The sequence below is a fragment of the Harpia harpyja genome, chromosome 1, assembly GCF_026419915.1.
Source record: "Harpia harpyja isolate bHarHar1 chromosome 1, bHarHar1 primary haplotype, whole genome shotgun sequence".
NCBI classification, from domain to species: Eukaryota; Metazoa; Chordata; class Aves; order Accipitriformes; family Accipitridae; genus Harpia; species Harpia harpyja.
This window is the reverse complement of record NC_068940.1, coordinates 39,181,171-39,193,702: the sequence shown is the minus strand read 5'-3', so window position 1 is coordinate 39,193,702 and position 12,532 is coordinate 39,181,171. Positions and strand designations below refer to the sequence as shown.

Sequence of the window (12,532 nt, the reverse complement as noted above, 5' to 3'; positions counted from 1 at the left end):
GTGTTTCAGAATCCATATCCATGCTAACAGCAAAGGGAAATTTTCTATTTCATAGGAGAGACTGCCATCAGGTAAACTAAAAACAGGCATAAATTTGCCTTATAGACTTCCTCCTCCTACAGCCAGCTCTGTGGCTTATAGCACTGCATTGTTAAGCTAAAAATTTCTTTAATTCAGCAATTTCAGCTTTCCATAGAGAGACGTTAGGAGCCCTTCTCATTAGGAATAAACTGTGAAATACATCTGAAAGAACTAAAAACAGTTAAATAGCACTTTGCTCTAGAGTCATAATTTGTAAGACCCCTAGCACTGTGAAGACAGTAAACTGTCAGTTTCAAATTTCTTTACATGTACAGAAGAAAAAAAAAATGCCATCATGTTGAGCATTGGCCTGTATCTGTGATGTATAAAGCTAGTTTTCCTCCTTTTAATGTGCCACTAGAATAATTTAGAGATGTTCTACAGCTTACTGGGATGGAAAAACACTTCTTCCTTTTTGAAATTTTGAGCTGAGTGACCTATGAGACTTTGTTACAAAACAGTGTATATAAAAAAATCTGAAAGGGTTTTCAGTCCCAGAATGTTGTTGTAGATAAGTTAAACCCTAATAAAAAAGGAATAAGTGTGAATACCACTTTATTTATGACATCATGGACACTTTAATAGTCATGCTTCAGGCTCCAGAGTTCAAATCATACCTCTTGCCTAGATGACCCATGAGTTGCATTGATCTGAAATAGATTTAACTACTTCTAGAAGTCTTGCTGTACAGAACATTATATGACTTTGTTTGCTGAGCTTGCTATCCAAAAATTACACAGCTGCGTATCTGGGTTGTTCTCACATCTTTAGCTGGATGCCAAGAACATCCTTCAGGGAAAAAACAAGCAAGGTTTAAAAGATACACGAAAGATAAAAAACAACCCAGAAGAGAGTCATGGAGAGCACCCAAGAGTCCGAACATGAGCAAGTTTACGTGACCTCTAACAAAATGTCCTCAGCTAAGACATCCTCAGCTGGCAATGATCAGCCTTGACATTTTAAATGTCAGTCTCACTAAACGCCGACGCCAATCTCTCCATGAGACCATTTAACACCACTGACTCCCTATAGTGCACCTCCCAGATGCTTCCAACTCCACTGATTCAAGGGCCTCAACTAAATTCATCACAAGATAACCTGCCAACCCTTTGCACACCATCCTGACTTCCCAGTATTTCTACTGAGTGGCTCTTTTTCCAGACTTCCTCTTCCCCCAAACTTCATGTCCTAGTTTTCTCCCTCTCTTATTTTTCTCCCTTCCATAGTAAATGCTTCTACCTACACAGATCCACCTACTGACAAACACATCACTAGAAACAGATCCACGAGTAACTTAACTGGAGCAAACACAAATATACCACTTGCTTTCTAATCTAATCCTTGCTAACCTAACCTTTATCTTTTATACAGGAAATATGTATGAAGTTAAGTGAGCTAACTTTCAAAGCTCCCGGAAAAACTAAAGGCTTGTAGGAATGTAAAGAGAAACTTGTCATTTAGACCAGTCCTGATTTCATCTTCTAGACCTATTTGTCTTTCAAATGAGATCTGTCCATTTGAAAATTCAGTCCACTTTAGCTGTAACACCTTCCTTCCTTTCATAATCCGTTTGTTCTGCTACAATTTAGCAGCAGCCTGCACACCCAAAATAAACACTAAATTCTAAACTTGTCAGAGTGATGCCACCCACACCTTCAAGAGCATTTACACATCACATAAGAAACAGAAATCCCTGTACACAGTATGGGTCACTAAACTTCAGCCCATTAAACTTCATAGCAAACTGCCTCCAGGGAGCTTGCTAGTCCTACATCATACCTCCCATCCTTCAATGTGGGACTGCAACTGTTCAAGGGCTTCCAGTTTCTCCATCTGTCTCTTGGTCTCGTTGATATTTGTGCAGACTGTCTTCATTGCCTGCAATGCATTCTGGACAGCTGGGTGATCAGGATGCTTAGAGGGAGTCCTCTTAGCTAACTCCTTTGAAAAAAAAGAAAAGAAAACATGCAATGTGAACTTAGAAGTGGCTCATGGAAAGGCACAAGCATTAGTGTGCAATCCCACAGGAAAATGCCAGAACCACTGCAAAATTAAAGACAAGTTGTGGGCATGTTACTGTAGATGCTGTTCTCTGTTCTTCATCCGTGCAAGGCTGCTGTTTTATATGAATGCTGCTATATAAATGAAGCTATTACTCACGTTAAATATGCCAAATGAAAAGAGCTCAAGCGAAGTATGTTTTGCTGTGTCACATGTGTTTGCTTCTAGTGTGAACCAAGGCCAAATAAATTAAAAGATTACATAAAAAACACACTGTCTACTTCAAAGACACGAGATGGACTGTTAACCTAGCCATTGTCTAGATGCTATACCAGCCCCAGTGATGTGCATTCAGTATTTCAGTGATGTTGGATCAGGCCCCTTTGATCAAATAAAAATTCTGCCTATAACAGGTCTTATCAGGAACCACTAGAGCTATGGATGTGGGGTTCTCCATGAACTATGGCCTTACAGGAATACTGCTACGCTGTATACCCCACCCACAGTACTTAAGGAAACGATCAGGTGTAGATTAATCACAACCCACATGAAGCTTTAGGACCGAGGTTGTTTAGATCTATAACCAGCAGAGAAACGCAACCAAAGTGCAAATCAGATTTACCAAAGAGTGGAACTGCCCTCATGAGAAGCCTGTCTCTTTCCACTGACCAAAGAGGGATTCCAGTGAAACACCTCTCCTAACTCAGATGCCTCAGTGTAGCAGGTGTCTGTACCCCAGCGCTGGCAGGGGGGAGCTGCAGGGGCCTCTGTGAGGAGAGGTGAGGGGCTGCCCTGCGCCGCTTCCAGCCGGCTCCACAGCAGACCCGCAGCAGGACCCGGCTGAGCCCATCGGAGAAGCCAGCGGCGCCTCTGTGAAAATGTGTTTAAGAAAGGGCAAAATGCAGCAGGGCAGAGAGGAAAAATGTGTGAGAAACAGCCCCATGAGCACCAAAGCCTGAGAGGGCAGGGAAGAGGTGCTCCAGGCGCCAGAGCAGAGATTTCCCTGCAGCACCTGGAGAGACCAGGCTGGAGCAGGTATCTCCCTGCAACCCATGGAGAGGGCCATGACAGAGCAGATATCCACGCTGCAGCCCGTGGAGGACCACATGCTGCAGCAGGTGTTTATTCCCTGGAGGACCACATGCCGCAGCAGGTGTTTATTCCCTGAAGGAACTGTGGCAGGTGGATAGTCCATGCCCAAGCAGGTTCTCCTGACAAGAACTGCAGCCCATATAGGACCCATGCAGGACAAGGCTTATTCTGAAGAACAGCAGCCCACGGAGAGCTCATGCTGGAGCAGAGAAAAGCATGAGGATGAAGAAGCAGCAGAGAGGAAATGTTACATACCGACCACAATCCCCCATTCCCCATATCTCCTGCGCTGCTCAGGGCTGGGTGAAAGTAGAGGAGTTGCAAATGCAGGAGTGAAGTTGAGTCTGGGGAAAAAAGTGGGGGCTGTGAGGAAGGCGGTTTTGTTTCTCACTACCTAAATACATTTTAATTGGCAATAAATCAAGTCAAGTCTGTTTTGCCTGTGATGGTAAATTACTGAGTCATCTCCCCATCTTTATCTCAATTCACAAGCATTTTTTCATCTTATTTTCTCCTCCACGCTGTCAAATAGTGAGACAGAGAGCGGCTGGGTGGGCAGCCAGCAGCTCGCCAAGGTCAACCCATCACATGCGGATAAGCACCTACAGCTCTGTACATGATGAGTCTGTGTATCCAGAAATTGCAGGGAAATTCACTAACCAGAGCTCTCCCATGCTTTTATGTGTCAGGAAGTATAATAATCATTTTATGAAGCAGGAAATTCATTTATAGAAGAGTAACTTGTCCAATGGCAAGTCACTTGCAGAACAAAGACTTTCTGGCACTCGGTTCAGTGTTCTAACCTCCAAGACAGGCCCATGGCAAGTGGAGAGGGCTCCCCAAAAGGCAAAGTGGGAAAAAGTGCTGAACTGGGAAAGAGAGAGGCCAAGAGAGCAGCAGGAGTTTAGCAGGGACTCTTCCCCATATTATGGGGCACATGTTTTGACTTCAGAAATTAACACAGTGACGAACAACATCTCTGCTCTGAAGGGGTTCCTAAGAGACTCTGCTTCACTTGATTCAATGCACAACAGCCCAGTTTAACACCGCCCACTGAAAAACAGCAGTGGGAAAACTTGGGACCTGACAATATTAACCAGTTTGGCAAAAGGGGTAACCACTGTCAACTCACAATCAATCATTTTTTAGACCAATACTATTTTATAGTCAGCCACAATTAGATAAAAATACATTAAAGAAAACTTAACTAAGTCTGGTAATTTCATCTCGATACATAATATGGTGTTTGAGACCCACATTTTTAGATTATCTGGAATATTTAACTTTCTCGCTATGTTCTGTTTTGCCTCAACATGTTATTTGGTTGTTTAAAAGTCCTGTGTCTAAATGGCAAACTGCTGCTGAATTGCATCATTTTGCATGAGACACAAGTATAGAGTTTGAATATAGTCTGAGAGCCTGCACAGCACTGTGGCTGAACACAGCTAAATTGCTTCAATCCATAGTTCCCACAGCTAAGGGCAAAGACAGCCTGTTGCAGTTGTTCATCCAAGATAAGTGATTACAATCCCCAAATGCCTGTCACGGGCTCCAACTAGGCTTAATCTGTGGTCTGATTTGTCTTTTGCTTCTCCACATCAGCACGTTAACCTCAGCAAGTGTCTCTTCACCACACAAAATTTTGCCATATTGGCATTAATTTTAAGATCTTTGTGCCATGCTGTCTTGCTCGGCACTGACATACTCTGATTTCAGGTATGACCCCGAGTATTACTGGGGCTTGCCTTGCCTGAGTTAGTTGCACAACCTGTAATACAAGCACTGCTCCTAAACTGAATTATGTCCATACACAACCTCTAGATCAAATTAACTGGTACTTTTAGGCTCTAGTTACATGGCCTGTCAGAGAGTGGAGGGATGTGGGCTGAAGTCCAAGTTCTGCTGAAGCTTGCATTAATTTATAGGGAGTATACTAGCTGCTAATCCAACCATTTTGCTAATCCAGACACTCTGAGCTACTAAATCAAGGATCTTTCTCTGTCCTAGTGTTGATTCATAGATCTGCTCTACAAAATTCTTTAGACAGAAGTCACCTTTAGCATGTGACAGGTTTGTGCATACCTAACTGTACTTTTCTACTAGCAGGAGTAACTGTAGAATAAATAATTAGACTGTGAGGTGCTCAGATACCAGCAAAATTGGAAGGCATATTTGAAAGGAGGAAGCTAGAGTTAATAGTACAGATTCGTTTCTGCCTTTGCACAGACCCTTTCAGTGCTTCCTCTCTGCTTCCTCACACTGGCTGGAGCAAGACTTAATTCACTAGCACTAGTAACTACCTTGAGACCCAGCATTACAGAAGTGCAAAATCTGCATCTTGAGATTAAACTACTTGGCCACTGAGACTCCTTTAAGTAATGCAAGAGACAGGTCTCATGAGAATCAAAATATGGCAATGGGAGGTGCTCTCATTCCCACATAGACAGATCCTGGAGACAGAAAGGCCCAAATGAAGGGATGGGAATGTCAGTGTTTGTCCAATGAAATGTAACTATTCAGTTCTTTGCACAGATTTGGTATTTTGAGAATTTACTCATAGCTACAATTTCTTTTTTCAGAAAATTATAAATGGAGATTGACAATGACTCTTGTCAGATGGATGACAGAGGAGACAGGTAATGTGCTGACAGTTGGGAATCCCATTAAGAGAGAAGAGTTAATGATCTTAAACTCTTGGTTGATTTACAGAGTGAGTAACACATCCACAGGAAAAAGAGGTTGGCTGCTACAGTTGATATCACAAATGAAATTACCTATGGAAGTTTTTACTCTACTTCTGCTGAAGAGAAGGCCAGGGAAAGTAAGTGTTCAAAAAGAAAAGGCAGGAGGGAGCTGTTGCACTTTGGTGACACTAGCCTCTACTCCATGCTTCCAAAACAGAGTGCAGAATTTTTGCTACATGACTCTCATTAAAAATCAATGAAGTTCTGCAGCTCAAGTGTCACCCACACTGCTTTGGAAACAGATACGTATACACTAGAACTGTCTAAACATCCCTTTCTGAAATATCACCAAGACAGAGAAAGAACTCTTCATTCACAGCAGGCCTCTGCTGCAATGAACACAGCATCTTCCCCACTCCTGGTAGCTGCCTGCAGTTCTGCCCAAGGAGCAGGAGAGGAGGCTGGAAAAGGCAGGGAGGGTGCTGGCTGGGGCAGTCAGTTGCCTCAACAGCACAAGCAACATAGGCAGCCAGAGAACTTGTCCTACCACTGCCTAGTCTTAAGCCATCTGAGGAAGAGCCATGCTGCTCTGACACTGCCATTCCCCAAAAGAGCATAGCCTAGCATTTCTGAAATACAGTCAGGGAGCTCTGGGCACTTATTTATTTTAGTGACAGACTTATGATGTGTAAACTCTGAGTGCATTCAATGACATTTTGAAAGGCAGCTGAGAGACAGAGCAGATGGCAAACCTTGCGTATGACTGTCTTGTCCTCCATAAAGCTCATATATATTGTTGTCTGCAATTACTATCTTATGTATTGCAACTTGTGCACTAATAGGGCCAGGAAATGAGGTTGCTGCCACCTGCAGAAAACTATTCCTTGCAAAGTGTTTCTTAAAATAATTCATAAAACACATCTACTTTCTAGCTACAGACTTGTTAATTCTTCAGACTAACCAGCAGTGGAGAACAGAAAAGCTGGTATTTTTCACAGCCTCTATCATCTTCACCATTATCCTTTGACTTTTCTCTTTTTTTTTTTTTTTTTTGGGGGGGGGGGGGGCGGGGGGGAGTGGGAAGGTATTCCATATCATAAGCGGGGGGGGGGAATTATCTCTGTTCTTTAAAGAACTAAGACAGAAATGGGAACTGTGTCATGTCCTCTGGGCACAGAATTTTCCTTTTATTTCATGCCTCTTTCATAGCTGCAAAGACTGAGGTTGTGACACTCGTAACACCTCCACACAGAACACAACTCACTTTACAAAGAGAGTGACAGAGTACTTGAAGACATCTACATCCAGCTGTAATGTCCTCCTGAACAGCATACAGAAGGGAAGGACATCTACATCTGACTACTCAGAAATACCAGTTTTTGATTATGCAATGTAGTAAAAGGATTTCCAACTTAAGTATTTCAGTCTCAGATGCAGCTTTAAATAGCTTAAGGCTAAAAGAGTTCTAAACATGATAGAATATAAGAACAAAATCACATAAGAAGTAAGACATATCAGCTGCTTATATATGGGGTTTGTGCTTAACCCCCCAAAAACCAACCAACCAACCAAAAAAACCTACGAGGAGAGAACTCAGCAAAAGAACATTACACAGGAAGATGCAAAGAGGTGGCAGGAGGGGTGATGAGTGAACAATGAAGGCAGGCAGAGGAAACTAGAGGTTTTTTAAATGTAAACACAATCTTAATATTTCCTAGAAAAAAGGATGTTATTCTGCTTAACTGATCTTTTTTAAAAAAGAAGTCTGTCATCTTTCCCCATGTCCTCCCTTGCCACACAAAAACAACTGTTCGTGTACTTAAAACTGACAACTGAAAACATGTTTTGCAGCTGAAATTTACAAGTCTCTATATTTTAAAAATTCCTTCTTCCTATCTTTACACTCCTGAGGACGCTCAGGCACAGCTTAACATGGATTTTGTGCAATGAATGTTAACGCTGTGCACTGACTGGTGCAAATCATTGCTTGCCAGGTTGTCTTGCTTTGCACTACAAACCAGTGCATACATAAAATACAGTTTGAGAGATACATCCGTTGGTTACCTACTGAACATCTCAGGGTTACAGAGATAACAAAGACAACATATTTCTTTGCTTATCAGTTCAAAAAGTTGTGTTCAGCTCCAAAACGTGCTTTTTTAAAAAATAAAAAGGACTCAAACCCCCACCAAAACCCCACCTTTTTGTGAATATAAATGTTTCCAGGAGTTTTAGATTTGTATTTTACAGTTTTTAATATTTGCTTGTATTAAAATTTATTTTCCACTTAAACTAACCAGAAAATAAATGTTACACCAGGCTCTATCTGTGTACCTGCCAATCATAGCAGGTTTTTTTATTCTGTGTATTTTTAAAATTTGTAATTTATGTTAATGTTTCTGCAGGGTAAAGACTAGACAAGCAACGGTAAATCAGTAAAACAGATTATATTCAATGTGCCATCAAATCTACAACATATGCTAAATTAAAATATAAAAAAAATGTTTCCAATTTTATAAATATTACCAGTTATTTGTGATTATATATAAAAAGTGTGGAAGACAGAAATATGATTTATAAATTGGCAGTGTTCCTTACAACTCTGTAGGGTATATATAATTTTTAATGTTGTGCTACATAGAGTTGGATTTCAACCAGGCAATGTCATGAATCTAAGAGCAAAACCACTTTTCTTGGGGGGAAAAAGGAAGGGGAAAAGAAACCCCAAAATAAAACAACAAAAAAACAAACCCCCAAAGATTAAATATATTCAATCACAGCCAATTGGAAGGTTCTATTCCTTAAACAGCTCTGACAAGAATGGAGAGGGAAAAGAGGGAAACAGTGAGTTAACCTTTCTTCATCTTGTTCTGTATCCGCATCACTGGCTTCCCATCTTTCCCTTTCCAAGTCCAGGCACTGCATTTATTAAGGTCTGTGTGTGCCTCACTGTCAGGCTTTCCCTTTCAAGAGGATTCTGAACCTGGTCACTCAGCCTTTTGCATCCAGGTTTTTCTTTCCCTCCTAGGGCCAATGAGTCTTCCATCACATGAAGCAATACATAATTACTGCCCTAAATCGTTCATGGAGTTGTGTGCATTATGAGATATTTTTAAAGGATCAGAGGTGGAATGTGCATTTCTGGCTGAGTCTGAGCAACTCCTTAAGAGAATAGACATCAAACAAGAAACAACCCCTGTGACATGCACTGGGCTATCAGGAACCCGTAGGGGTGCGGCTATCATGTGCTGTACATTCCTCATGCGCTGGGAGGAAGGAGACAGAAAGGACTGCTCCTAATCCACACCCCCAATGGTGTGATTAACTCATGATCACCACTCCCCTAGGGTTTTCTTCTTGCTGACATAAATGCTCTTTATTAAGGGAAAAAGGCTGTTTTTGTTCAGAGACTGGTTTACACAACAGCTGCTTCTACTCTTAAGTAGTATGGTTCACACTAATTAATACAGAGTCATACAATTATTATCAGTGAGACACAAGCTGCAGAGCTGCCTTAATCCAAAACGTTCTGCTAGAAATATTTACTTGGCAAGCTTTCCAGTGTACCTACACACACTGGAGTTTTAAGTCACACACACAGTATATGCTCTCAAGGTCTGTGCCTCTGTTTGCCTTTGCTTCTTCTTACCAAATCATAATGCCCATCACAGCAAGCCCAGTTTTGTTTTGTTTGAGCCTAGTCCAAGCCCCTTTCTCACTTTTAGGGAAATTTTATAATGAACCTCATTGCTAACAGATATTCAGAACTCTTACATCCTTCCCCAAACAGATTTCAAATCATTTGCTGAAGTTTCACAGCAAGAAAAAGAAGTGAAAGTCACATTAGAGAGGTTTTGGACTGGGGATAAAACTAATTTACTGACCAACAAATTCCATACTAATTTTCTTGCATGCTGCCTGAAGCAGACAAAAACAGTATTAGGGACAAAAATATTAATATTATTACTTCTCTATTTGCACAGAGATTATGAACACCATGGCTAGGTTTGGGTCCTACCCTTCAAACCATATGTAAGGCTAGTAAATTAGACAGAAAGAAAGCAATCAAAATTTTACAACTAAAAAAAACCCCAAACCAACCAATCAAACAAAACAAAACAAACAAACAAAAAACCCCCAAACCCCACTAAACCTGTTTAGAGTCAGCCACTCCAAAGCTGCAGTTTGGTTCACAAAAAATGGAAAATATAAATAAAATTGAAATGTATCAATCACCATAATTTGAATCATTGTTTTGTCTCCATCATTTGTTAGTTCAAAAAACCAAACAGCTTCATCAAAGGATAAGAAAACATAAGATCACCAATTGCAGGATGCCATACTTTATTTTGTATATTGGAAATTATTGGTACTATATGCTTAAAGTGTATCTCACTTGGAGATACTCCAGTATATTACTCCTAATTAAGTAACCCAAATTAACCCCATGCTAGATGCTATGATTCTGAAGAATACTCACATACAGTATTAATAAAAAATAGTTATAGTATCTTAAATATGTGCCTTACCCTAATATTTAGGTTGACTTTCAAACACAGACAAGTCTGAATAACTTTGTTCATACTATCTTTATCAAACCTAACCACTTAGCTATACTAAGTACTTATGCTATAACAAGGTCATATCAAAGTTACCAGAAAATCTGGATGTTCACTAACTCTTGCTAAAAACAAAGCAAAAGAGGAAAGTAGGATAGCTCTGGTCTACAACTTCTCTAATCAGTTGGAATACAGTAGTATCTGTTTGCCCTGGGAATTAGATAAAATAAGATCCAATCCCCATGAATACAAAACAGTTATTTCAGGAGCAATAACTGCAGTTCACTAGCAAAGGGAGAGCAAACACTTAATTTGAGGGTTGTGTTATTTTTAAATCTACTTTTTTTTTTTTTTAACTTGCTTGGAGAGTTGCATTTTCCTGGTCAGCACTAACAGAATCAGCCTGTATTTTCCCTTAGCTGTTCTCATGTCTGAAACATTTGTGTCCACTCTGGTAATTTCATGCTAGCAAGTATCAAACAAGTCTTGAATGGGATACAATTTATTCACTATGAATCCACTACCTTTGAGAATCGGCATCTACACTTTCTAATGGTCACAGATATTTCCTCAGCTGGACAACCCCTAGTAATGGTATTACCTCACTGACTGAGGCAGATTAGTTGCCTAACCAAAACAAAATTCCCCTCACCTTTTTCTTAAAACTTTTATTTCCTGTCCAGGAAATTTCAAGTACTGAACAGTGTACAATTTATATCAGCCTGTATACAAAGAAAAATCCATAAAAAATGGAATGCAACATCACAAGATGCCTCATCACAGTGCTTCCCATTCACTCCCTTCATGGCTATTTGCTCGACAAGTATGCATGGGTCTGGGTCAACCGCACCAGAGCCAAACACCAGAGTCCCCACCCAGAAGGTAGGCACAGTGTTGGCGTCAGAGGACAAATTTATCTTTATTCTACCCCACTGTGGCTTGAAGGCAAGCAACAGTTTCAGTCTTAGCCTTGCTGGTCTTTCAAAGAAGGGAGGTTTGTGCCACCAGGCCTTTTGACATAAACAACTGCACATGCGTGAGAAAGTGGAAACCACTAGTTTATTTCCACAGGCCAATATTTGATCCCCAGAGCCCAATGACTTCAGCTGCCATTGAACTTGGAAAATTTGAATTACTGTTTAGAAAAATTTATTTTGTCCTAGTCTTTTGTTTACTAGCCCCTTGCAAAACAAATTCTTAAAGAAGAGCAAGATAAACTGGTCCATTCGTAGCTCTTCAGATACCTGATACAGAATCCCATACTTTCTGAAAGACCTGTCCTAGAATGATACAGAGGAACGGGAAAATTTAAGATGAGGAATACCAAAATGTCATTGCATTGATGATGCCACTACCTTGTAATCAAAGGCGTGTGTTTCTTTTAGGTGTGTTTCCGTAGCCAGCATCCTCGTGGCATTTGAGTAGAAGCCCCGAGATTTCAGGAAAATTTGTAGTATTGGCAGGTTCTGCCATTCTAATATTTTGAAGAGCTTTTAAAACAGAATAGAGATTATAATTTGCAAGTCAAGCTTCTGTCAGTAGATAAAAAGCCGACATTATCCAAACTCATAGACTCCTACCACTCATAATCACCTTTTCCAAAAAGTTTAGAAATTAAGCAGGTCTAATTAGCAATGGGTGATTCAGCAACAAAGTCATACTAAAAAGAGAAAAAGAAGAGGCACTGAAGTACAGAAGAAATGTAGGGAGTTCTCTAAGACAGCCATGTGCATGGCTTAGAGCTGAGATTGCCAAACTGTGCTTGAGAGATGACTGGTGGTCGACATACTGAGTGGTCAGATCTGATACATGAAACCGCACTGACTTCACAGCTACTTCAGGCTTATCAATGACACAGAGCGAAATATAAGAAATATGGAGTACTAACAGTGATCTTTTGGTCCAAAAAGTTTGGAAAATGTTGGGATAAAACTGGTTAAAGATCACTTCTAGATAAGCATAGCAAGGGTACACCAGATATTGACCACTCTGGCTGGATTAAGATGTCTCCAGCATGGAATAAACAGATGAAGGAACCTGATCTTCAGGTTCTATACCCATTAATGACTCCCTTGATACATCTTTTAGTAACAACACAAATGTAGAGATCAGTTC

General features: G+C 40.6%; 1 protein-coding gene across 2 annotated transcripts in view; it reads right to left on the bottom strand.

Moving 5' to 3' along the window:
• PREX1 (phosphatidylinositol-3,4,5-trisphosphate dependent Rac exchange factor 1) overlaps positions 1-12,532 on the bottom strand; it is a 176,320-nt gene that overhangs the window by 71,435 nt on the left and 92,353 nt on the right. For both annotated transcript variants that reach the window (XM_052788254.1, XM_052788262.1), the window contains exon 6: positions 1,861-2,022. In XM_052788254.1, coding sequence (XP_052644214.1) covers positions 1,861-2,022 — 162 coding nt within the window. The remainder of the gene's footprint in view (positions 1-1,860; positions 2,023-12,532) is intronic.